The sequence below is a fragment of the Solanum dulcamara genome, chromosome 8 (genome assembly GCF_947179165.1).
Source record: "Solanum dulcamara chromosome 8, daSolDulc1.2, whole genome shotgun sequence".
NCBI lineage: Eukaryota > Viridiplantae > Streptophyta > Magnoliopsida > Solanales > Solanaceae > Solanum > Solanum dulcamara.
The window spans coordinates 71,947,703-71,974,506 of record NC_077244.1 but is presented as its reverse complement, the minus strand read 5'-3'; the positions used below and the strand labels follow the sequence as shown (position 1 = coordinate 71,974,506).

At 35.4% G+C, this 26,804-nt stretch overlaps 4 protein-coding genes across 5 annotated transcripts; 1 reads left to right on the top strand and 3 right to left on the bottom strand.

The window, feature by feature from the left end:
• Window positions 1-289: 289 nt before the first annotated feature.
• Window positions 290-7,857, bottom strand: LOC129899433 (E3 ubiquitin-protein ligase SIS3-like). Of its 2 annotated transcripts, XM_055974400.1 has the most exons (10): window positions 7,646-7,857; window positions 7,490-7,528; window positions 7,121-7,187; window positions 6,960-7,033; window positions 6,677-6,815; window positions 6,504-6,596; window positions 6,207-6,272; window positions 1,913-2,032; window positions 1,671-1,784; window positions 290-907 (listed from the first exon to the last, which is right to left on the bottom strand). In XM_055974400.1, the coding sequence occupies exons 1-10, from the start codon at window positions 7,666-7,668 to the stop codon at window positions 530-532; spliced, it is 1,113 nt and encodes a 370-aa protein (XP_055830375.1). In that variant the 5' UTR covers window positions 7,669-7,857; the 3' UTR covers window positions 290-529. The 2 variants fall into 2 exon arrangements, with proteins under 2 accessions (XP_055830375.1, XP_055830376.1); XM_055974401.1 differs by lacking the exon at window positions 7,121-7,187 and having other exon boundaries at window positions 7,494-7,528.
• Window positions 7,858-15,205: 7,348 nt separating this feature from the next.
• On the top strand, window positions 15,206-19,601 carry LOC129900430 (serine/threonine-protein kinase STY13-like). Its single transcript, XM_055975404.1, has 6 exons — window positions 15,206-15,843; window positions 16,592-16,713; window positions 17,757-17,953; window positions 18,047-18,221; window positions 18,622-18,756; window positions 18,952-19,601. The coding sequence occupies exons 1-6, from the start codon at window positions 15,489-15,491 to the stop codon at window positions 19,156-19,158; spliced, it is 1,191 nt and encodes a 396-aa protein (XP_055831379.1). The 5' UTR covers window positions 15,206-15,488; the 3' UTR covers window positions 19,159-19,601.
• Window positions 19,602-19,850: 249 nt separating this feature from the next.
• LOC129900513 (bidirectional sugar transporter SWEET5-like) lies at window positions 19,851-21,378 on the bottom strand. The gene is made up of 5 exons (XM_055975501.1): window positions 21,156-21,378; window positions 20,776-20,992; window positions 20,521-20,682; window positions 20,274-20,393; window positions 19,851-20,143 (listed from the first exon to the last, which is right to left on the bottom strand). Exons 1-5 carry the CDS (start codon window positions 21,233-21,235, stop codon window positions 20,006-20,008), a joined length of 717 nt encoding a protein of 238 aa, XP_055831476.1. The 5' UTR covers window positions 21,236-21,378; the 3' UTR covers window positions 19,851-20,005.
• Window positions 21,379-23,385: 2,007 nt separating this feature from the next.
• Window positions 23,386-25,617, bottom strand: LOC129899521 (protein DSS1 HOMOLOG ON CHROMOSOME V-like). The gene is made up of 3 exons (XM_055974521.1): window positions 25,510-25,617; window positions 25,216-25,318; window positions 23,386-23,749 (listed from the first exon to the last, which is right to left on the bottom strand). The coding sequence occupies exons 2-3, from the start codon at window positions 25,307-25,309 to the stop codon at window positions 23,619-23,621; spliced, it is 225 nt and encodes a 74-aa protein (XP_055830496.1). The 5' UTR covers window positions 25,310-25,318; window positions 25,510-25,617; the 3' UTR covers window positions 23,386-23,618.
• Window positions 25,618-26,804: the final 1,187 nt, after the last annotated feature.

The window sequence follows — 26,804 nt, the reverse complement described above, 5'->3', positions numbered from 1 at the left end:
TCAAGTAGATTATTGAAGTCACACATCATACTTTCTAGACAGCCTCAACTGGGGGACCATGTGGCAAATTACATGCAGTCGATGGCCTTATCAATTGATTTAATTTTATAAATAAACAAATATTCCTTGTAGCATCGAGCTGTTACAGTAGAAGTTGATTATCAACATGGAGACAGCTGTTTTTCCTACAATGCATAAAATAGTATTCTACTACTAAGTACTAACAAGTCGCAACAGAATATGTTACTTTTACAGTTATACTGATGGGAAACTCAGTCTTGAAGGTTCATTTAGACACAGAATAAACAATATGTGAATTAATCGATAAAACTCATGGTAAAACAAACATATACAGCTCCATCAAAACAAGCTGGCCGTGAACATTAATCATTGCCACCACATTTCCAATTGATAAAATTTGGTTGCAATGAGAAACCACTACAAACACTCGACAATGGCTACAAGTTGTCAGGAATCACCAAGTTAGACATTTCAACCGGTAAAGAAAGAACATCCTCAGAAAGTATGGTTATTGCTCCCTCGGGGACTGTTCCACTACAATTTGTACAGGTTCCACGTTTCCATGACTATGAGGTGTCGATGCTTGGTTGTTGTTATCAGCTGGATCTACCTCACTGCCCAGGCCAGCATCCTGTGTGCGCACAGGGCGGAGCAAACCTTGTAATCTCAGCAGGTAGCTCTGGCTGTAGGGTTGGGATCTCACATACTGCGCTGCTGTCACAACATTGGCTGTTGACCCCTCTGAATCAGTTCGGATATTGGATAAAGCACTGAGATCAAGATTTGGAAAAACAGAAGAGCGGCATCTAGGGCATTTCACGTTTAACCGAAGCCATTCATCAATGCATTCCACGTGAAAGTTGTGAGCACAAGGCAGACCACGAACCTGCATATGATTTCTTGTAGTAAGATAAAGCGGTACTTGTGCGTACGTTGAGCACGGATGTAAGATTCGTATGCATCTGATTCCATGATGTTCTAGTGTTGACTTTTTTTAGGGAAACTACCATCTCTCTGACACCAAAAGAAGCGAAAAAGAGGAAATACGAATTAAATATTAAGAGGTGAAAGAAACAGGTCTTTGCATCTGCTTAATTTAAATCAGTATGCATTCACCCTCAGCAATATCCCCAGATCCCTAACTCAAGTATAATCCCCAAACTCAAGTATCTGTAGGCTAAGTAATAAAAATCAGTGAATCGACAAGGCAGAACCTCAAAAATGAACCCAAACAAATCATCCTACTCAACAGTTACGCTTTTGCTTTTTCTCAGAGTGAGCTGGGGATACGGATGGACATTACATGAAAATAAACATTTCCATACTAATTGAGCAGGCCCCTCTAGGTTATATTTCCAGTAGTCCCACACAATTTCATCTAATTTACTCTGTAAGGATATTAAGGATTTAATTCGACTTCCATAAAATTAGTGTGCTAGAGCATTGGCTAGGTGATCAAATTTAATGTAGCTGGAATCATTACATCATGGTATGGATTTGATCACGCTTGAGAATGGTCTACATAATATTAACAATTTCAGTAAAAGTTAGTGTTTAAGGGCATGGTGTAAGAGAAAAGGTTAACCATAAGTTTTATTTTTTTCAAGGGAAGTACAATAAAGTAGTATTTACACAAAAGAGACAGTTACCTCGTTTCCCATGCGAAACTCTTCCAAACAGATAGGACACTCGCTACAGTCAGTAGGAACAGCCTTCAGCCGGAACTTTGGTAGTTCCTGAATGAGTGCTTCCACTGCTTCCGTCTGTGTGCCAAATAGAGAGACACCACCAATTTAGGATGATACAAAAGGATTTCAGTTGACCAAGTGTAGCATGGAGATATATGATGACCACTGACTCCAGCTATTGATAGTAAAATGTTACTTGTTACCTGAGCTTGGGTTAAGTAAAGTCCTGGATGATAAGAAGTAGCATCAGGACCCATTGCTCTCATCTCCTGTCCTGCTGCTGCAAAAGTCCAATCTGGCACTCTGATCATGTCAACCAGCACCTAAATTGAGGCAAAGGTTAAACATGTCATTAGAAAGAAATCTCTAATTGCTATATCATTCTATGAGAAGTAAAATCAGACATCGAGTACCGCTGTCAAACTATGTGTTAAGAAAAATTGACCCTGTACCCAACTCCAAGAGCAAGATCATGAGGTGAGGATTGTCCAAAGCCAATAAAGTGACTACAGTCCATATCCTCGACTAATGTGGGACTCTAACACCCCCTACATGCCTATGACTGGACGTCTGGAGCATGGATTACATAGCATAGATGCCTAACAGTAAGGACGGGTCGGAAGTGATACTACATTAAGAAAAATGAGCCTTGAACTTAACTTTAAAACTAGCTCATAAGGTGAAGATTGTCTAAGACCATATAAAGATGTTACAGCTTATACCCTCACCTAATATGGGACTCTTAACACTATGATGACTTGAATTGGAAAAACCATCTGAACCTTAAGATCAGACCATTAGTTAAACTAATATGTCATATACTTGTCAAGATCTATACAACAAGATCCACAAGACCATGACATCTAATCAAAACATTAGAAGATATAGAAGTGACAACTGCAGAGTACAGCCATTAAGGTGTATAAGGAAAGGAATGACAGTTGCAGTTGCACTTCTTGTGGAACAAGTACTAGGAGCTTTCTGTAAACCTAGTTCTCAATCACTCGAATTTCATGCGCTTAATTACAACAAATATCAATACACCAACTAATCTTCAATCCAAAATTAGTTGAGTCAGCTATATGAATCCCTCGACTAAGCGGCTCCTTTGAAACAGTAGCTAGCTTAAAACTTCAATTGAGCTCCTGGAAGCACCAAGCAAGATCCACATCATCACTCCCATATATTAGACAATGCCTAATTTTCATGAACAAAGGTCAATTCAGACACATAGCCTCGCAGCTTAAAGAAAATTGATGTCATTAAAGTGCATTGGTCCCCATGAGATATTAGAAAAATGTATACCACTTCGATTTCCTATTTCATTTCAATTTTTGGTACTTCTATGCAAGGAGCTGGTGGAAAGGGGGTTTAGGAAACTTCAACACACAAAATATGAATCAAAAGGAAGCACCTTTGCCATAGTCCAAAAGCAAGGCTATAAACGCAGGCTACAATCATTATTTTTTCACATCTAAGCCAAGATAATGAAATTTTGGGACCTTCAACCTTGAAAGGAAAAATCAATTTAGCATCAAGAGATAGCACGGGTTACAACAAAATTTTAGCACATGATAATATTATAATAATAATGATGAAGATATATTTCGGGAGGCTATGATGATGTGCATGGAGGCTTTGGCTACGGAGACAGAAATAGAGGAGGAGTTTCACTTTTGGATTTCGCAAGAGTTTTTGGGTTGGTGATAGCCAATTCGAGTTTTTCAAAGAAGGAGGACCACTCGGTAACCTTCCGTAGTTCGGTGGCCAAGACTCAGATAGATTTTTTACTCCTTAGGAAGAATGATAAAGATTTGTGCAAAGACTGTAAGGTCATTTCGATGGTCAACCTTACGACCCGACATAAGCTCTTGGTAATGGATTTAGGGATCAAGATGACGAGAAAGAAAAGGGTCGGGGATGACCGACCTAGGATCAGATGGGGGAGTTTGACCACTACTAGTGCCCTGGAGATGGGAGAGAAATTAAAGGCTATGGGGGCCTGGGATAGTAGTGGGGATGCGAACACTATGTGGGATAGGACGGCTAGTTGTATTAGGGTTGTAGCAAGGAAAGTGTTGGGAGTCTCGACAGGTAGTAGTAGTCGGCATCGAGGGGACTGGTGGTGGAATGGAGAAGTAAGTGCAAGGGAAGGTAGAAGCAAAGAAGATAGCGTATGCGAAGTTGATAGAAAGCAAGGATGAGGTGGAGAAGTAGACGAATAGGGAACTTTATAAGATAGCGAGGAAGGAGGCGAAGTCGGTGATTTTGACGGCAAAAACGACAACTTTTGAACGTCTTTATGCTGAACTAGAAGAGAAAGGCGGGGATAGAAAATTGTTCAGGCTAGCCAGGGCGCAGGAGAGAAGGGCACGCGATGTGGATCAAGTGAAGTGCATTAAGGACGAGCATGGAAAAATATTGGTAGAGGAGACTCTCATTAAGCAGAGATGGCAGCCATACTTGAATGAAGAAGGGGACAGAGAAATTGTGTTGGGAGATTTGGAACATCAGGGAGGCGTCACGATTTTGGGTGTTGCAAGAGTATTACGGTCGAAGAGGTTAAGGGTGTTGTGCGTAAGATGCGCTGGGGAAGAGCGATCGGACCTGACGAGATTCCTGGGGAATTTTGAAAGAGCGCGAGCTCGGTAGGTTTGGAGTGGCTAACTAGGTTATTTAATGTCATCTTTAAGACGGCAATGATGCTCGAAGAATGGAGGTCGAGCGTAATGATCCCTCTATACAAAAACAAGGGGGATATCCAGAGCTACAACAACTATAGAGGTACCAAGCTTCTAAGTCATACTATGAAAGTGTGGGAAAGTGGTGGAGATGAGGGTGAGGAGAGGCGTGTCTATTTCAGAGAACTAATTCGGATTTATGCCGGGACGCTCAACTACAGAAGCCATTCATCTTATGAGGAGACAGGTGGAGCAGTATAGGAAGAGGAAGAGGGACTTCCATATGGTATTCATTGACCTAGAAAAGGCTTACGATAAAATTCCACGAGAGATACTAAGGAGATGTTTGGAGGCTAAAGGTGTATCTGTGGCGTACATTAGGGTGATCAAGGACATGTATGAGGGTGTCAAAACCAGGGTAAGGACAGTAGGAGGGGACTCGGAGCACTTTCCAGTTGTGATGGGGTTGCATCAAGGATTAACTCTTAGTCCGTTTTTATTTGCCTTGGTGATGGATGGATTGACGCGACAAATTCAAGGTGAGGTGCCATGGTGTATGCTTTTCGCGGACGACATAGTCCTAATCGATGAGACTTGTAGTGGAGTTAACATTAAGCTGGACGATTGGAGACATATCTTGGAGTCCAAAGGGTTTAAGCTGAGTAAGACCAAGACGGAGTACTTAAAGTGCAAGTTCAGTGAGATACCTCAAGAGGTTGGCGCGGAAGTTAAACTTGGTGACCAGGCCATCCAAAAGAAAAGTAGTGTCAAGTACCTTGGGTCTATCATGCAAGGCAGCAGGGAGATTGACGATGATGTCACACATCGTATTGAGGCAGGGTGGATGAAATGGAGGCTCGATTCCGGTGTGCTATGTAACAAGAAGGTGCCACCAAAACTTAAGGGCAAGTTCTACAAAGTGGTGGTTAGACCGGCTATGTTATATGGGGCGGAGTGTTGGCCAGTTAAGGTCTCTCACACATCAGCCAATTATTCTTCCATGAGGGACTTCAATGAAGCAACATTTTTAGATTTCCCGTTCATCGTATCGACCGACCCAGACCCCTCACGTTCAAAAGATGAAAGTTGTCGAAATGAGAATGTTGAGATGGATGTGTGGGCATACCAGGAGCGACAAGATTAGAAATGAGGCTATTTGGGACAAGGTAGGAGTGGCCTGGGTGGAAGATAAGATGTGGAAAGTGCGACTGAGATAGTTTGGGCATGTGAAGAGGAGAGACACAGATGCCCCAGTGCGGAGGTGAGAGAGATTGGCCATGGATGGTTTCAGAGGAGGTAGGGGTAGGCCGAAGAAATATTGGGGAGAGGTGATTAGAAAGGACATGGCGCAGTTACAGCTTACCGAGAACATGACCTTAGATAGGAGGGTGTGGAGGACTCATATTAGGGTAGAAGGCTAGTACAAAGTCTCGTTATTCTTCCTTATTAGTAGGCGCATTAGCGTACTATAATTTCTCGTGCTCTGATTTTTGTTATTATATACTACTCTCTGTACTTTGATTACTCTATTTTATCTGTGTCGCTTTCGTTATTTTCTTTCACATAACGCTTTGAACTTCTTGTACTTCTTAGCAGTATCTGACCTCTTTTTATGCTTCTATTGAGCCAAGGGTCTCTCGAAAACAGCCGTTCTACCTTGGTAGGAATAAGGTCTGCATACACTTTACCCTCCCCAGACCCCACGTTGTGGGATTTCACTAGGTTGTTGTTGTTGTAATGATGAAGATATAAACAACTATTTGTATATGCATGTCCAAATACTAGCTTTAATACTATTTTAGGTTCTAAAGCATACCCCGAATTCTGAAGTAGGAATTCCTTGTTGAGCACGTACAGAATGGGCTTGTCTTCTAGTTAACCACTGCAAAGAGAAATTTGACACTTAATAGATATAGTATTGATATCACTTCAAATGCATAAAAGTCATTTGTTAGACTATGGACTTCTATGTGTACGGACAACAAGATCACCCCAAGAAAGAATAAGAAGTTGGGTTGTATTAAAGGTTACTATCCTTCTTACAGGTCGTCTGAATGACTTTTGGGAAAGAGGAGGCAAACTTCTTGTACTAGTTTTTGTTAGGGAAACTAACCTTCCCAATTGATATGCAAGCTATGCCAACGAGTCCACAGTAGCTGAACAGCAACCAAATAAGGAAACCCCACTTTTGACCTTCTTCTGGCAACTGAAAGAATTCAAAATCATATCAATTCTAAGGTTTCTTGCCAGAACATCTAAAGTCAATAAGATCTTACGTGAACTTACACAGTTTCTCGCACTAGTGAACCATAAAGTCCCGATAATGGTCCAAGCCCAAAGAAAAGGATACAGAAATAGGGCAAGAATTGAAAGAACAACTATTCTTCCACGAAAGCGAGTATATCTCTGCTGCCAACCCAAATCCCTAAAATTTAATAACACCTAAACTTCAGCCCTTGTCATCTGAAACCATGATTCATATCAGGTAAGGAACAAAGGAGAAGACTAGTACTGACTTTTTCTAAAGAAAATTTGAAAATATACTATAGTCCTAGAGAGGTAGCCTTACAATCCCATTCCAGCAGCAAGTCCATTATCAACAAACATCAAGAGCCGAAAAAGAAACACTGTTGTGTAGTCAACCTGGATCAGCAAAAGGGAAAACAACTGAGTCTTTCCAATAAATACTACACCAATTTTCAGTAAACAAAGCATAACTTTGATACCCACCACAATCCAAATGTGCAACGGGTATATACAAAGATGGTACCGCTTCCAATTCATCGCCACAATAATTCTAATAAAGAAACATTTAAGGGGAAAAAAAAGACTCCAGATAAAACAGTTCAAGAAAATGAATAGCAAGGGTAATCTTAGCTCAGTTGGTTAGCTACTTGTACCTGAACTTTCACCTTGTTCGAGAGAGTTGGATTCCACCCCATCCCAATTCCCCTTCCCCATCCCCCAATTTATTTTTTTCAAAAAAACAAAACCCCTAAAGATACTAGCCAATGAAACTACAGATGAGAAAACCAATTCAGCATCCAGGGTAATTCCCATTTAGAGAATTAAACTCAGTATGAATATTGAAAAGGATACATACTGGTTGCTAACATTGACAGGAAGAACCCGTCGTACCTGCAAAACTCGAGATTCAACACCAAACATACTCAGTAAAGTTATCTTGAAAAAGCAAATTTCTTCGAAAACTATAAATTTAGAGTTACCAAAAGATAGAAGATTTCAAGAACTGACCATTTAAAATCTGCACCTTTCATTTCACTACGCAAATGTTTGAAATTAGGGCGACCAAACTGAGAAAAACTCCAACTTTTTTACTCGCCGATATTGTTAGAATTCAAAAATCGATGAGTAGGTATGTATACGGAGATATTGAACGAAGAATTTTGTACAGATTTGAAGGCTGTCGTGGAAAATGGTAAAGTAAGAATTCTGCAGACTGAAGAAGACTGTCTGATGTCATCCAAATTATATACTTGTCGACATATTTAAAGAAAAATAATTATGTATTTTTATTTTATTTATTTATTTATTGCAAATAATACCCCATACTATAAAATTTACAATGATATAAAAATAATAATAAATATTCAATGCAATTTCATAAATAAGATCTAATATGGGTGTTGTGTTGATAGTCTTAAGTCTATGGCGATGTGTTTGTAAATATTAAAATTATATTGAATTTAAATCCGTAAATTAATTTGGAGTATATTAAATTCAAGAAAATGGTCCAAATGATGTGACAATTCAAATCAAATAAATGATCCACTAAAAGCACATCATGTGTCAAAGTTATGTGGCAATCCAAATCAAAATTAAATGAGCCTCTAAAATCACACCACGTGTCAAATTTATATGGCAATCCAAGTCAAATTAAATGAGCCATTACAATCATGTCATGTGCCAAAATTATGTGCTAATTCAAGTCAAATTAAATAAGCCACAAAAATCATGTCACGTGTCGAAGTTATGTGACAATCTAAATTAAATCAAATAAGCCACTAAAATCATGCCACGTGTCGAAGTTATGTGGCAATCTAAGTCAAATTAAATGATCCACTAGAATAATGTCACGCGTATATGTGACATGTTCTGACCAATCAAATTAAAACTCTTCACCAAAGAAATCTGATTGGTCAGTTCAAACCAACCAATCAAATCACACCCTCATACCACTCCCTACAACTATAAATGGGGTCCTCATTATTTTGAGAGAGGGTTTTTTTGAAGAACAAGAAGCAAGAAGAGAACTCATAGATCAAAGACCGCAAATTCTCTACAAAACTACAAAGTTCAAGTAATCAAATTCAAGTTCAAATTCAAGATCAAGAACGAAGAAAAATATCAAGAAGATCAAGATCAAGTTACTTGTTCATATTTACTATTCGTCATAACCATACAAGTGTTCGTGATGAATAATTCAAATCCAAATTTGAAGACAAAGATTCAAGATCAAGTTATTCAAGCCATTGACTCTAAATCAAATTCAAGTTCAACATGTTCTATATTATTTGAAGAATCAGAGGATTATCATAGAAATTGTAACACGCACTACACTTTGAAATCAAATATTACACTTTGTTACTCCAATTTTTCGATCTTGATTATTTATTTTTTCTCGGCTCAAAAATTTATTATTTACAGTATTGATAGTCTTAAGTCTATCTTATAGAGATAATCGACTCAAAAGAAAAAATATAAGAAATAGATAAAAAAATATTAAGTGAATTTATTATTTAAAGATTGTATTTCAGGTTATGTTAGAAATATATTTTTTATTCATTATTTATTACAAGTAAGATCCATTGCTCGTCGGAGGGGAGAGGAGAAAGACAAGAGAGCCTCAAATCTGAATTTGCTAAAAGTATACCTACGAAATATAATTATTTTAAACATTCGCTATGAATACCATATAGTATAAATTAGTTACACCATGTATCATATTTTTGAGTAACTTATAAAAATTTCACTAGTTTATGAGTTAATTACTCAAATACCTGCTAGTTTGTAATATTATGAGTATTATCAAATTTTAATGCGTTAAGATACGTAAAGTTATATGTAATTCGAGATACATGGGATCAAAATTAGGTATAATTTATTCTAAATACACTGTATCCAAGTAGATTCACATGTATCTGTGATACATAGACAAATCTCATTCGCCTCCCTCCCATCTCGCTTATATGGTATCCCACATACATGCAAATCACACTAAGTCACATATATCTAGGATACATAAATCAATCTCACTCGCCTCCCTGTTGTTCTTGCTCGCCCCTCTTCCTATTTCAGTGTATTTGATAACAAAAAAATATGTATGTAGATGTATGTGACTTGAAATCTGATATTAAATTATTAATTAGTGATATAAAATATAATTATTTTAAAATATAGAGATAATTAATAAATATGGTAGAAATTTTTGTGTAATGAGGTAGTTTATATCTTTGAATTAAAAAAAGAAAGTAATTGAGTAGTTTCTTTTATATTTTCTTTTCTTTTTTCAAGAATCGAACTTGGGAATTGGGCCAGTTCTTATCACTCCGTTGCTTTCGCTAAATGGGCTGATACGTGGGCTGGGCCGTCACTTGGAAAGGATTCGGCCCAAAAACCTATTCATCTAATTTTTTTTTCCGCAAGAGAAGACATGTTTCTAAATTCTCAAATCTGTGATTTAATTGGATAATTCTACCTCTTTTTGATGTTACTTGTTATGAACATAATTTTAATACGTTACCATACTTCTTTACAAATATATCTAATACTTTCTACTGATTAATATACAATCAAATACCAACAATTCATACATATTGGAAAGTTAGTAGAGATTTACGATGGAAATTAGACTAACTGATTGGCTTAATTAGGTAAACTTTTTGTATCAAAAGTTCATGGGGTATCTGTAACTACCCATTGTGTCGTTTTGAGAAATAGAGCTTTTTATTTCATAAAAGACGCATTCCGTATATTTTTATGAGTACTTTAGACTATTCGATAACTATATTTATTTAGTTGAGGGGTAAATTTAAATAACTAATTTAATTAGTGGTTAAAGTGTTAATTTAATTAATACTCTATACCAATTATTAAAGAAAAAGGATAGGATTTATAAAATTGTTTATACCTAATTAGTCAGAGCAAAAAGAAAGAAAAAAAAAAGAAAAAGAAAAAAGAAGAAGAGAGTAGCGACGACGAACATGAGCAGAAGTTGGGGAAAAAATACGGAGAAAGAAAGAAAAGAAAGGGAAAAAGAAAAATAAATGAGAAGAGAAAAATATGAATTTTTATTCCAAAGCGTCAAGGTAATTATTTTCATCATTTTCATTAAATTTTTATGTGATTATGAACATATTTTTAGGGTATATTGGTGGAGAAATAATGTTGAAATAAAAAAATATGACCCTAGGGTTCTTCACATAAAATCTTGATTTGGGGGTCGAATAACGATCCGTTTAAGCTAAAATTTGACAAGTGAGTTTATTTTATCATGAGTGAACATAATCGAATTTTTTTTTTCAAATTTGACTTCAATGACTCAGAATGACTTTTTGACCCAATTTTTGATCCGAAAATAAATATAGCTATATGGGTGTCATTGGATTCGTATTTTTATGAAGATTATGTATTTGAATAGATTTTGATTGTTCGGAAGAATTATGAAAAATTCAATTTTTAAAGTGATTATTTAATTTAATTGAGATTTAACCCTAGTTTTGAAATTCAGAAAATATGGGAGTTGACATGTTAAGTGGCATCAAGATTAGGAACGTATTTATAGAATTAGGTGAGTTATTGAGTCTAGGTTAAACATATATATAATATTGGTGTTTACGGATTAATTTACTTATACATATTATATATTGATAGATTGAAATTGGTCTGAGGCATTGAAGAAAGGAAAGACATTGGTGGATTAGCTTGCTTTACTTCAGTTCTTCAGTTGAGGTAGGTTATGGTTTTTATTCTATATCATAGATAGACTTTTAATAGTGATTGATATTCATTGAGTAATATGTGTGAAGTTTACTACGCATTTAATTGTTGTGGTTTGGATGGTTGATATGTTGTTGTGATTGGTCTGAAATTCCGAGGCCATGAAATCCATAATCTTTAACTTGCCCTATCAAAAATGGTGCATTGAATAAAGAAGGCTTGATAAAATATTGTTAATGAAGTGGAATGTAATCATGAAGAATGATAAATTAATTTGGATCGGGTGTCACGTTCCGACACGATATATTTGGATCGGGTGTCACGTTCCGGCATGGTATATTTGGATCGGGTGTCACGTTCCGACATGATATATTTGGATCGGGTGTCACGTTCCGACACGATATTATTGAATCGGATGTCACGTTCCGGCACGGTAATATAAAAGGAGAACAATTTAAAATGACTTAATGCTACCCAATCTCCAATAACTCATTTTCCAAAAGAGTGTGATGTGGAGGCATGAGTCCTCCTGTGTGATCTTGATATTGTTGATTGGTTATGAAATTATTCATTGTGTTGTCACTTGATCTTGATCTTGTTGGTTGCCACATATTAAGTGCTACGGTTGATTTTCCGCTATTACTTATTGCATATTGATTCCTATTTTGAGTCGGCCGATGATACCTACTCAGTACATGTTGTCCTGTACTGACCCCTACTTGTATCTTTCTTTGTTTTATTTGTGAAGTGCAGCGAGTCTTCCATCGGTTTCGACTCGACTTCAGCTCTAGTCAGTCTCCAGTTCATAAGATTTCAGGGTGAGCTATCCTTCTAGCTGACGATGAATTCTCTTAGTCATGACATGATGTCCTTAGTGTTCGGACACGAACTATGTCACTTATTTTATTTTAGTGTTTGGCATTCTAGACTTAGTATTTTAGAAGTTAGATGTCTTTAATGTGATGACTTTCAGGTTTTGGGGAAAACGTATTTATTTGAGCTTCCGCATTATTAGTATTAGTTGGGGTTTATATCATTGGTTCTCCCACCCAGAAGGTTAAGTGTGGGTGCCACTCACGGCCCATTTTGGGTCGTGACAGTATCCTTCTTATGGCTTATGTCACGATGCAAGCTCATGACACACATTGCATATTTTGGCTCTACGACCTTACGACTTTGTTTGTTTGGTTATTGTCATCATTGAACCCAAAAACATGCACTACATGTGAATCTGTACTATCTATGACTTATAAAGCTTTTTATTTCTACGTAGAGACTCACCTAAAATATCATGTGTCATTTTTTAGAAGCTTATCAGTTTAAAAATCTGTCAGTTCTTCTTTTTAATCTTCTGTGGCCCCACCCTCCATCATAAATCCATCATAAAAGATTTAGTTACGTTAGATGACCAGAACCGATGTTGTGCTTGTGATTTTCTGAATTGTAAAAGTCAAAATTAGCAGGTTTCACATGCAGACTAATTTTTCATATCTTTTGCACATCTTAATTATTACTAGCTCATAGTTTCCAAGTCGTGGCATCAATTGTCTAGAAGATATATGCACAGTTGAAAGTATGTTAGTAACCGTAATGGCTTGTGGTGCAGTGATAAAACAACTTTACCGTTAATCAAAAGTCTCTAATTCGAGCTCTGAATATGGTTAAAATACAATTGAAAGTGATACCTCCGAATGGGCTCAACAATGCGCAATTTAGATTTAGTCGGAGCTCCAAGTGCTCTGAAAACCTATGGAAAACCAAAAAAAGAGAAGAAAGGATGTTAGTCAGCTCGGAAAAGTTACGTTATAGTCCAAAAAAGAAAGATCTAGAATGATTTTGAATGTTGGTGCTACCTCTAGGGTCTAATTATGGAAGGTATAATTATAATATATATTTGAAATTAAATCGCATTAGTATAAAGAACCAAAAAGAAAAAAAGATATCTTTCAGAATCTTGTTACTTTTAAGCTGTCTTTTCGGCTTGAGCAAACAACAAGAGATTGTGCTTTTGGTTGTTCCCTCGGGCCATTCCAATTTTAAATAAAAAAATAAATTGTGAAAAGGTCAGTTGCCTACATCAATTTTAGGTTATACTCCTACTTACATATAGTAAGTATTTGGAATTTTCATTTATTTAAAAATTCTGAATTCATTTTCGAATAAAAATACAGAAGATATAGAAGTAAAAATTAATGGAAAAAACATTTTTCTTTCCTAATGAAGAAGTTAAACATTTCTGACATGAATTAATTTACAGGTAATGAATATTGCAAAAATAACGTTATAAATTGGAAGCAGTAAGTACCGTTCAATTAATGGGAAAGAAGAAAGGTTGTTGAAGAAAAAAAATCCAAAAATGAACAGCTGAAAGGAAATACTTATCCATGTTATATATTATATCTGTTGACTACATCACATGATAGCTCAATTATTGAGAAAAAAGGGGAAAAAAGAAAAATATGAATTGTAATTTATTATCCATCACAAGAATTGAATGCATGTAAGTAGATTTATTCGGTGTAAATTTAAATTAATCGAATAAGTAATGCAAAGTAATGTGTGTATATACAAATATTATGAGCCTTTATTTTTTTGCCTTTTTTGCTTCCATAAATCATAGGAATTAAAAAAATTAGAATTAAAGGTGGAGATTGAAGAATAATTACTATCCAAATAATTAGAAGTGAACATCGATGTATAAACAACTCATTTATAGAGTCTTTTTTACATACAAAAAAAATAAATCACATGTTCGTTACTCATAATTTATGATTAACGCATAGTTAAAGATAAAATTATTAAACATTAAGGGATCGTTTCGTAGCTAAAGAAGAAATAAGTTATTTATATATTAATTTTGGTATTAATGTATATGACGCTTGGTAAGTTGATAGGAAATAAGTTATTTATGTATAAAATTAATACGATGTTTGGTTGACAATTTAGAAACTTGTATAAGTAGTATATAGATAAGTTATGAGGAAATCTATGTATGATAGAATGTGAAATAGTTAATACATAAATAATTTTTTCCCACATAACTAATACCTGCATAAAATAATACATAAATTCACTCATAACTAATCCCTACATTATTAATATTTGTCTAACTCTAACCATCTACCAAACGACTCATAAGGTCTCGGGGAACGAGTTATTTCGAGATTGGTATTCTGGGATTATTACTTCATACATGTTACATATTCAATTTGAATTTAGAGTATATATTTATAGTTGAAATCTTTAATATACATATTTTATTAATACAAAAGTTGAACCTAGCTTCAGACAAGTAAGTTTTTTAATATACATATATTTATTTATACAAAGATTGTAATTACACTTTGAATCTATTATCATAATATTACGTGTTTAAGTTTTGTGTATTGATAACTGATTAATTTTCTCATACACTCATACTAAAATTTTTACAATATTATATATAATTTTTTATAGCAAATTTAAAATTCGAATAAAGTAATATTCTACTATAACTTGTTAAATTGTACTGATAATATATATATTTTTATATTGTCTATAAACATTTTAAATTTTAATCATCTTTACACATCATATATGATAGCCTATTTTTCTACTTATAGGATTTCAAATTTTATGAATTTATTTATTCATGTTGATAACATATAAAATTTAAATTCTTTTTAATTTATACACGTCTTTGTGAGTTGAGAGTTTTTTTTTTTCAACAATGAATAAATCAATAGGAGAAATTCAAAAAAGGATACTTTTATTTTGTCTTTTATGTGTTTATGTTTGTATTTGAAATTCAGTTAATTAAAATTTATATCGTATAGAGCTTATTTAAAAATAATATTTTATATTATTTATTATTCAAAATCGAGATATTTGATTTAAAAAAAAAAAAAGAGTGGTGGGTCAAAGCCTACACATTGTCTTGAGGCAATTCCATGTGCCCACATGGCATTGCTCTGCTCATAATACTCTCTCTTCTCTTCCCTTCCACCTTGTTACACATACATATTTACACCACAAACTCTACTCTCCTCTCCTTACACCAGATACTCCAACAAGCTCTTCTTCTTTTTCAGTTATTCTACTGTGAAACTGCTAAAAATCCAATCTTTTCAACTTCACAGAAGCAAGATTTTGAAACAAAATGGAGAAGGGTAGTGATGGGTTTGTGAGAGCAGATCAGATTGATTTGAAGAGCTTGGATGAGCAACTGGAGAGGCATCTTATCAGAGCAAGGACAATGGAAAAGGACAAGAACAAGAAGAAACCGCAGGATGATTCTTCCATTAACTACAACACTTTTACTGCTACTGTGGCCAATCACCCCACCACCCTCACCTCCAACCCCATCCCTAGCCTCTCTCTGTTTAGCTCATCTGTTCCTAGGCAAAGATATGAGTGGGAAATTGACCCTTCAAAGCTTATCATCAAAACTGTTCTTGCTCGTGGCACCTTTGGTACCGTCCACCGTGGCATTTATGACGGCCAAGATGTTGCCGGTCAGTTCTTGATTTATTAAATAATCTTTTAAACTACACAATTTTGTGTATTAGCTTTAATATGACAGAACTGGTAAAAAATGGTTCTAGCAAAAACTAAAGATTTGATTATTTTTTAATTGTGTGGTGGAATTTTTGTGTTAAGGTCAATCTTAATCTTGTGGGGTTCCTCTGGGCTACTGGCATAATGATACTTCTGTTTTCTTTTTTTTTTCTTTCAGGGGTTGTTAATTTTCTTTTTTTTTCCTTTTTCTTTATTGGTGTTTGGGGGTGGAGGGGTTTGGATTTTGCAGAATACTGGTTAGTCATTTTGAGCTTTTTCTTATGCAATCCGTGAATAGAGGCACGGGTTTGGGTTGAGTTTCTTGCAAGTTGCAGATGACGGCATTAACTTGGCTGTGTCTTGCATTTGTTGCTGTATTTCTCAACTTTCATGTGATCCAATCTGTTACTCATTTAAGTATTAAAGTAATCCAAAATTAATTAATGCATGACATCTATTACAATTCTGGATCTCATTTTCCTGTTCCCTCCTTATTAATGTTAGTAATTCTTTTTCTTAATTTAAGTATTGCAGTCTTAGCTTTATTGTCATTATCACTGCTACAGGGAATTAACATTGTCCAGACTTGCTCTTTTTCCTTTCCCTCTTTCCTAGTTCAATTTGCAAAGTTTGGCACCAGTTAAAAGGAAAAAAAAAGAAGAAAGCAACTTTTAGTTAACATGTGAGTTATTTTGTGACACTCAGTTAAACTGCTGGACTGGGGGGAAGAGGGCCACAGAACAGAAGCTGAAATAGCATCACTAAGGGCAGCTTTTACTCAAGAAGTATCAGTGTGGCATAAACTTGACCATCCTAATGTAACCAAGGTGACGTTAAGCCTCTTCATCTTATAATCTGTAGAAAGTGTTTAGAGCTTGTTGGATATGACAGCTTGTTCTTTAAACTTCATAGATATATAACTGGAGTAACGGCTCATCTTAATGCATAAACTGTTATATAAGAGAGATTTTTACTTATGTACTCGAGTCTTCAATGTCCCTCATGTGTGCATCTTGATTACTCTTTTTGGTCCAACCACTTGATGATAGAACTATGGAACTCCTAATATCCTATTCAATTGTATAAGCCACCTCATGCAGCTTTTAGATGACCATCAGCATGGTGAATTGGTGATTGGAGAAAATATCTTCGGATTGATAAGGTAACTGTTGAATGAACAGATGCCACCGCCACCCCAAAGCAGGGAATGTTCGACCAAATAAATTCAGGAAACAATAACACAATATTACAGTTCTTGAACTACATATTATTTAAGGTCCGCTAGAATGGAAGTTTTAGTGTTAACAGTCACCTTACAATGTTGTCACTATGTTTCAATTGTCATTATCCCAGTAAATAAATTATAAGTTCTTATTCAAGTTGAGAACTCTGAAAGTTGCTGCATCTGAGCTGTCGCATTGCACATGGAGTGCAGAGTTCTTAATTCTTAAAACATCATTGCCAATGCTACATAGATCTTATACTAATCCTTGTTACCTTATTGGTAGAGAAATAATTCCAAATAGAAGTTTACATTTGTTCTATTTTAGGGGCTATAATTTATTTTTATTCAGTATGTTCTGATGATTAGCCAGACCCCACTTAGTGGGATTTCACTGGGTATGTTGTTGTTTTATGTTCTGATGATTAGATGCATACTTTTTAGGAGCTCATTTTGAGCATGATGAAAACCATGAGAAATATAGAACTTTCGTTGTCCAGGTTCTTGTATCGTTTTAACTTCCAATCATTTGCAAGAGCACAATTTCTACAAGAGACTGTATATGCACTGATTGTTGCTTAGATGTAATCATAGCTTATTAATAAACTGTTTATTTTGCATAATTAAATAATCTCTCATGTAACACAGTTCATCGGGGCGACCATGGGTGCTTCTGGTCTAAATATACAAACAGAAAATGGTCATATTGGCATGCCTAGTAATATATGTTGTGTTGTTGTGGAATATCTTCCGGGTGGTGCCTTAAAATCTTACCTTATCAAGAACAGAAGAAAGAAGTTAGCATTCAAAGTTGTAGTGCAGATGGCACTTGATTTGGCCAGAGGGTAAGTTGTACCTTGTTTCTTTTCTGCCTTTCTAACGCCGTTATCTAGGATCTGTCATTTATCTGAACCAGGTCTATCAATTGAACTTTGTAGGTTAAGTTACCTTCACACTCAGAAGATTGTGCATAGAGATGTTAAGACAGAGAACATGCTATTGGACAAGACACGTACTGTAAAGATTGCCGACTTTGGGGTTGCACGAGTTGAGGCCTCTAACCCTAATGATATGACGGGGGAGACAGGAACCCTTGGCTATATGGCTCCTGAGGTACATATTTGAACTGGACGAGGATTTTTACCTTTTTTACGGATAGCTCTCACATACGTCTGCTTGTTTGTTCGCTGTCCATTAGATGTTACTCTAATCACTTCTAGTGCATACAAACTTATTTTCCTGCCGTCTCAGTGTACCTGCAATGCACTTAAGACTGTTGATCCGTTGATCCACTATAAAATGAAATCTGATAGTGTTAATCCTCTATGTTGAATATTTACTTCAGCTTTTTTTTGTTTTTGCCTAATCTTCCTTTACCACCCCGGAAGAGGAATGGTAAAGATCAAGGGGTATAGTCCCCCAAATCAAGTCAATTTATGAAAGTGATCCAAGAATAAGGACGCATTGCTGTATGTGAAGTTGAGCATTGTTGATATGAATGCTTAAACTGCAGGTTCTCAATGGCAACCCATACAACAGAAAATGCGACGTGTACAGTTTTGGCATATGTTTGTGGGAGATATACTGCTGTGACATGCCATATCCTGATCTTAGTTTCTCAGAAGTGACTTCAGCTGTGGTTCGCCAGGTAAAGTCTCTTAGTTTAGCACTTTATGGAGTTCCAAAAGAAACACAACTAGTGATGTTGCCAAGCACAGAAAAAGAAGAACATACTATGTAGTTTCCTCTTGTATTGACTATGCTTGTGAGAAAATGAAAATTTCAATATTATTTTTTGTTTTGAGCTCCCTTTGTTTATTATGGTTTATGCTCTGTCACACAGAATTTGAGGCCAGAAATACCAAGATGTTGCCCAAGTTCCCTTGCTAATGTGATGAAACGATGCTGGGATGCTAATCCTGATAAGCGTCCTGAGATGGATGAGGTAGTATCCATGATAGAGGCTATTGACACATCCAAAGGCGGGGGAATGATCCCCGTTGATCAACAACAGGGCTGTTTCTGTTTCCGGAAGCATCGTGGACCTTGAACACTCAGAATCCGTGCAGATATACATATAAAGAAGTAGGTTAATTCTATCTCAGCTACCAAATATTACAGAGTACTGAACTTATACAGTGCCAGATGCTCCTGGTGGTTTTGGATATTGGCTGGCAAATTGGGCTGCATTTCTCAATTAGATGGTGTAAAGCTTATACCTTTCTTTTCATTTTCTTCATTTCACTTGTAGTTGTTTGATTTTAGTACTTCTTTTAAATATATAATCTTCCCCAATATTTGACATTGGTGGTTTGGATTTCAAATGAACTACCACCTTCTTCTATGTATGATTTACATAAGGATAATAGTCAAAACAATTTGAGGGAATTTGCGGCTTCTTGTAACATTCAAGTGATGCAACCAAATATTAGTCCATGTTGTCTCTATTGGTTCTTTACCTTTCAATTTGGAATGAATTGATTGTCTCCCTTATCATTCGATAATAAAGATCCACTAAACTCAGTACCTCTCTTACCAGTACACCAGCTAGATCCATACTCATTACGTATATGTTCACCAGACATCTGACTTAGCAACCTTTTGCTTAGATTCGGCAAAGATAAGGAAGGAGGTCAATAGATAATGGGATATAGAAGTCAGGTGATATTGTCAACTCTTGACATATGAAAAAGATGACTACAATAGGAGATGAAGGTAACGTGGGCTTGCCATATAGATGTAGCGCTTGCAAGGCAATTCAAACAAAGTTAAGTATATATAACGTAGGGAAAATACATCAGAATATACTATTACAATGGTAGACCTTTTCTTTCTCTCTTTTTATCACACCACACATAAAAAACAGTCTGGGAGTTTTTTCTCTGCAATTTTGTTTATCATACATCTGACTTGGTGGATTTGGAAATACTTAGTTCAACTTCTTTTTCATCTTCGTCCCAATTTGTAGTGCGGTAAAATGTTGCAAAGAGGATCAGCTGTACTAATCCAGACAGTGATCCCAATCCATTGGGGATCTGTATTGAATCATAGAGCCAAAAAAAAAAAGACATGTCAGTGACTTAATTTTAGTATCTACTCCGTCATAGTACTCTGAACCTTTTCACATAAATTAGGATAGAAAGAAAAGAGTAATTAATTGCGTACCAGGATATAAGGATCAAACTTGAGGAGTGCATAGATTGCCCAAACAATGCCATTAGCAAAGTTTGCTAGTGACAAGTAAAATGGCATGTATTTTACACTCTTGGTGGTGATCACTTTCTTCTGCTCAACACACAAGAGATTATATTAGTGCATATGGCTACTTAAATTTCTGTATACAATCAAATCTCGACTGCTATAGTGAAATGTTGTTATAGAAAAGTCTGACTAAATTAATGAACAAACTTACCATGACCGTCAATGGTGATGTGTACATGATGACATTGAAGACTATAGCCACAATTCCTATAAGCATGGATCTATCCTTGGTGCCATGAAGGAATGTTAGTGTAATGAAGATGAGTATTGCCATGAAGATTGCTTCAATTATCAAAGCAATTATGATCTTGCGCTGCAGGTACGTAGTACCAATGTGTTAGTGAGAAACAAGAGTTTTTAACTTATATGCATTGACAGTATACGACTAATATATATATATACGTACACGCTTAGCCCAATCGGAGTAGATGAAGAAGATGGAGACATAAAGCAACTCAATAGCGAGACCAAATCCGTTAATGGTGATGACAAGAAGACTGTCAGGATGAACAAATGGCATGCCATAGAACACCCACACTGCACAATTCAGAACTGTTGCTATATAAGGGTCTGGTTTGAATTCCATCACCGACTTTGCTTTTAAAATTTTAACAAATGTTGGCCTGCAAATTTCAGAAATAGCCATAATTTGAGTCTTGAAAACATACGTACAACAATAACATACCCGGTGAAATTCCACAAGTGGGGTCTGGTGAACATGCATACGTGTAAGACAAAGTTAAATCGCGAAGCAAATAGAGATTAGAGATATGAACTTTAACTTACCCTGGGGATAGGAAGAGGAAGAATGATATGACATTTCCGATAATCCCTACAATTGTCCTAATTGTTTCTGGATCTGCCATCTTTGATTTGTTTAATTTTATATGATGCTAGCAAATACGAAATTAACTAAATTTTATTAGATGGCAAGTATTATTGATTATTGAAAATTGCAATTTGCAAGGATGGAGGCTGTTTTTGTTTTTTGTTTTTTGTTTTAGACAGCCACGCATCCAAACAGCAACAATATTACAAAATATTTCAGCTAGTTCTCCTTTTATAGGCCTTAATTAATCTTGATTAATGGTTGATCCTTATTACTTGCCGCTTTCCCTCTCACTTGAGTGATAAGCCTCTTTTTCCGGATACCTTCATCCCTTAAATTAATTTACAACTAATTTGACCACGATTTATTTTTAAAATTTGAAATCATTGCTATATTAAACGTGGATGAGAATTAGTTTGTTAAACAATGGTGCAACGGTATTCCCCTATTTGTGATAGTATCAGATGTGGATTCTAACACTTGTCATATAAACTTTTCTTTCTTTAATACCAAAAACTATCCCCCAGCAATCGACTTTCTATCCTGGGGTCTTTAAACTTAAAAAACAAATTGAAGAACCAAGTCTATACAAGACTAGATGGTAAAAATTGATACTATTAACATTTTTTATTATCTTTGCTTAGATATTAAAATGAGTGAAGAAATAGATGCATTAACTTCAGCTTAGTATAAAAAAGGATAAAGAGTAGAAATAGACACAAGGTTCATAATATTTACATTACATTAAAACTAGGCATAATACATAAATATACCCTTTTAATTTAGCTTCACCTTGCATCTATACCCTTCAACTTTGAGTGTGCACAAGTAGACACTTAAATTTGTATAAAATTGAACAAATAAACACATTCATCCTACGTGACGTCCTACATGACAATTATGTGTCTTATGTGGCGTCCTACGTGTATTATGCCACGTAGGACGTGTGTGTCTACTTGTTCAATTTTATACAAGTTTAAAAGTCTACTTGTGCACACCCAAAATTGGAGAACATAAATGTCAACTGAAGCCAAATTCATTTATGTATTATGCCTTAAAAATAATGTTGGAACTTCTACGGGCTATGATAACTGCTTTATAATATTTACAACCCCCCCCCCATATATATATATATATATATAGTGTGTGTGTGTGTGTGTGTGGCTTCTAATTACAAAGCATGAAAAAAATTGTGACAATTCAGATCAGACATTCCACAGCGACATAGCATCCGTTCTTTGTTCGGCAAAATTAAATTGAGCAGAACTCTAACATTAACTATGTCCACAAAATCAAATCAAATAATCACATCACGTACAATAAGGAAAAATAAAAATAATGGAAACTAATGCTTAAAAGCCTTAAACCGGCAACGTGAGTATAAGAATTCACTGCCAAGGCATTCCATCACATAGTGTGACCAAATAAGATGTTACACAGGTCACCATAATTCAAGAACCAAAATAAATGTTTAATCTTCTTACAAGGAGTTTAATACATCTAGGATAGTAGGACTCATTTATATATATAGTCATTAGACTTTTTGTGGATCAAAGAGCTGGTGAGTTTGAGCAAAAAATAGGTCAGACCTAACAATAAAATCAGGCAAAGAAGAACAGAGCAATTTATCAATTATACTGGAGCACCAAAAGGCATCGATTTTTCATATTTCCAAATGTGTGCGTGTATATATATACACAAATACACACACATGACACAAAGAAGACGACGACGACGACAACCAAGCAGGAAGAACGCAGAAAAATAAGAAAAGTAAAAGAAATTTAGTTGATTTGATCATATTACCAAACACACATTAGTGCACAAGTAGGATAAAATTATCGAATTATATATGCATATCTAACGTGAAATTATCTAAAAGAACACACAAAAGTAACAGATAACAAATCCGAAAGTTATCAATTGAATTTGAAACATAAAGCAGAAAATAGAGAAGCGGGGAGAAAACATGAAGAAGGAAGCAAGCATGGTAGAAGAAAGAAATTGAAGCCGATGACTAACCGAAGATAACTGTATAAAATACGATGATGTACCAAATTAATGAAGTGGAGTTTGAATTGAAATTCGAAGAAGCAGACATGTTGATACCGCTTCTTGAACTCATGCTTCTATAATAGTAGAAAAGTACACTTCACACTAAGACGAAAACCAATTGCACATGCATAGTAAACATAAGACCAACCTCAAGATTTTTTTCGGTTAAAACTATGTTCATAGAGAACTGAGTTACAGACCAGTTAAAAGCATCCAAATTTATCCGTTACAAAAGCTTAAAGGTAAAAACTACGGTTCATTGCATTTGGTGAAACAAAGAGAACTACATAATGGGAAATATATGAGAACCCGAACATAAATCTGTGGTCCAATCTTGAGAAAGAGAAATAATGCTGCTGGTTTGGTTATTTCTTCTCCGAGTTGCTTTCCAATTCCCTTTTCAGTTGTAGAGAAAAGTCATCATTGACATCATCATCATCCCAATCATCTTCCCACTGTTGGGTAGCTTCTTTCCCTTCCTCTTTCGCCTCCCACTCTGATATAGACGTCAATACCAGATGTTAATGAAGAGGCAAAGTGGCAAATTAACCAGAAAATCAAAGGCAAAAGTGGTCATAGAGTCTCAAACTCTGTTGCTTGGACACTCCAAAAATACTGCTACACCTGGTTGGATCCTCCAAATGCTCTACTTTTGGAGGATCCGACAAGCACGCGACATTTTTGGAGAGTCTGAGCAGCATAAGTCTCAATTTAATAATGGATTTTCCAATTTATACATAATTAAACAAAAGATAAACGAAAAAAGGAGAAAATGTTAGTTTTTTTAGGGAACAAAACCTAAGATGATTGTTTTTTTGATGGGTGGAACAAAACCTAAGATGACTAATGCTTCTCCAAATTGAGAACATTGATGCAAAAAATCAATACCAACATCACTTGGAGCCAAGTGCCTCAATCAGACACAATGTTTTTTGTGAAGTCCTTGGGAGTTGTCATTTTGTAAGTTAAGAGGAATACCTATCTAGTGCTTGCATAACTGAAGTATTTTTTTGATAACCCAGAAATCCCTGGAGGGCTGTGGTGCACAGTCAAAACTCAATGGCTAATGGGACAACTCCTTTACCCTTTTAACTTATCACCAAGTGCTGGGTTCAAAACCATGACGTTCTCCTAATTCATATATCACATGCTGCACTCTTACCACTAGACCAAAGCCCTAGGGACTAGTGCTTGCATGACTGAAGATGGGGAGATCAAGCAGTTTAAGATATGTATAAGAATGAGTGTACTATTAATTGCAAAATTGTCAATCTTCAAGAGTTTGGTCTTCCTGGGCATCTTGAACTGCGAGGTTTAGCGATAAACTTGCTATCTCCAGAGACCTATTAGAAAACTAAACAAGAATAGACCACTGTTACTCGTGCACCATTCATCTCCATACTAAATAAACTAGGCCAACACACACAAGTGCTCATCCTCCCCCAACCCCAACCCCTCCTGTTGACATAAAACCTCAGGGTTTAAACAGAACCACTTCAATTTCTTAACCTATAAGTGTGTATTAGACATATATGCACTATCCTAAACTAGTTAATAATGTCAAGACCAGCAGCAAAAATATAAATTTGGAAGCAAACACAAGGGATAAACTACCTATTCACCTATTTATATCTTCATTTGTTACAAGAACTTCAGCTGAGCTAGGAGATCAAATACTATTAGCATCATACAAAACAAATTCCAAATCCTCCACAGAAGTGACACAGTACAACAGGTATATTATTTATTTACTTCTTCTAGCAAAATTCTCTTAATTTTTAGAATCAGCAATATACTGGAAAATCAAAGTATTGCAACCAGAGGCACAACACAGCATTCATTAAAAAAAAAAAAAACTTTTTGAATGAATGGGGATGCTAAACCTCGAATTCAGAAGCAAAGATAATCAGCAAGAGAAAAATAAATTAAAAAAAAAACTAACAATAACGATTGTTAACTCACCTTGATCAATTTCAAACTCTTCGAATTCGTCATCGTCCTCAAATAGATCCATTTTCACGTCTTCAGTTGCTGGTTTTGGTTGTTCCGTTGCCATTATGATTTACTAACAAAAAGGACAAATTTACAATTGCAAAGTCAACAACTAACTTTGAGATCGCAAAAAAAATATCATAAAAAGTATAGGAAAATCCAGATGCTAAAACCCTAGCTGCTGTTACTGGTAAATAGGAATGCATATACTTGAAGTGAAAATCGAAAATCAAAGAGATAAAAAAAGAAATTAATCAAACTTACAGTGAAAATTGACGATTAATGGTTGGCTAATTTTGTAATGAGTTGAGAAACTACATTTTTCTGGGTGTGGGAAAGGAGACTTTATATTAAAACCTGCGAGGTTTTCTTGGGAATGGCGACGTCGTTTCGGTTGCAAATTTTGGATTTTGGGCTCTTGTTTTTCTTCATCTTGCTACTTTGTTGGTTATTTTAGTTAGACATTTATTTGTATGTTTGCTATTTTGTTTTGAGTTGAGGATCTAGTAAAAATAATTTATTTATCTCATAAAGATAGAAATAAAATTTGTGTATATTCTACTCTCTTCAAACATTACTTATGATATTATATTAGAAATATTATTGTTGCTTTGTTGGACCTTTTTTCGCTTAAAAAAATACAAATTAGACTCATCCTCGACGGATTCAAAATATAAATAAATGAATTCTTCATGTGTTCACACAGGGTTCAAAAAATGTCCAGACTCTAAAGGGATTAACAATTCCAATTTTAAGAAAAATATTACTTCATTTTCTTTCGAGGCTCACCGAGGACATGACTTTAAATAGGAAGGAGTAGAGATCGCGTATTAGGGTAGAAGTGTAATAGGCAGGGGCGGACGTACTTGGTGTCCAGGGGGTTCATCCAAACCCCCTTCGTTAAAAAATTACACTATATATATAAGATAATTTTTTTAATTTATGAGTATATATTTAACATTGAACCCCCTAAGCATAAGCCAAGGGACTAGCTTAGTGGCAAAGGGGGTTCAATATTTTGTCTTAGCTTGTCTTAGCTCGCGGGTTCGAATCCGAATAAGCACATTTTTTTTTCCAGATTTTAGGTAATAAAATGCTGAACCCCCTTCATAAAATTCCTGGTTCCGCCACTGGTAATAGGGGTAGAGTGTTGTCTTGCCTTGTGAGGTTTAGTGTCCGATGTAGAACTAGTCGTGCCCTTGTAAGTCTTGTTATATATTGTTTATTGTGTTTCAACTATTACATTATTTTTTGTTGTTATTATTTCACTCGTGTAGACTGTATACTGCTTTTCTTATTAACAATTATGCTTTCTCCACTGTTTTTTCTTCTTTTATTTGGGATTGATGCATTTGAGCCGATGGTATTTCGAAAACAACCTCTCTACCTCTACAAGGTAAAGGTAAGGTCTATGTACACTCTACCATTTCCAGACCCTACTTTGTGGGATTTCACTAGCTATGTGACAATTCTTTCAAGTCTCATTTTTTTCGCAGGCATCATACCTAAAGAACAACAAAAATGTAGAGAGGTTTTTTTTTTTGTTTCCTATCCGGTGT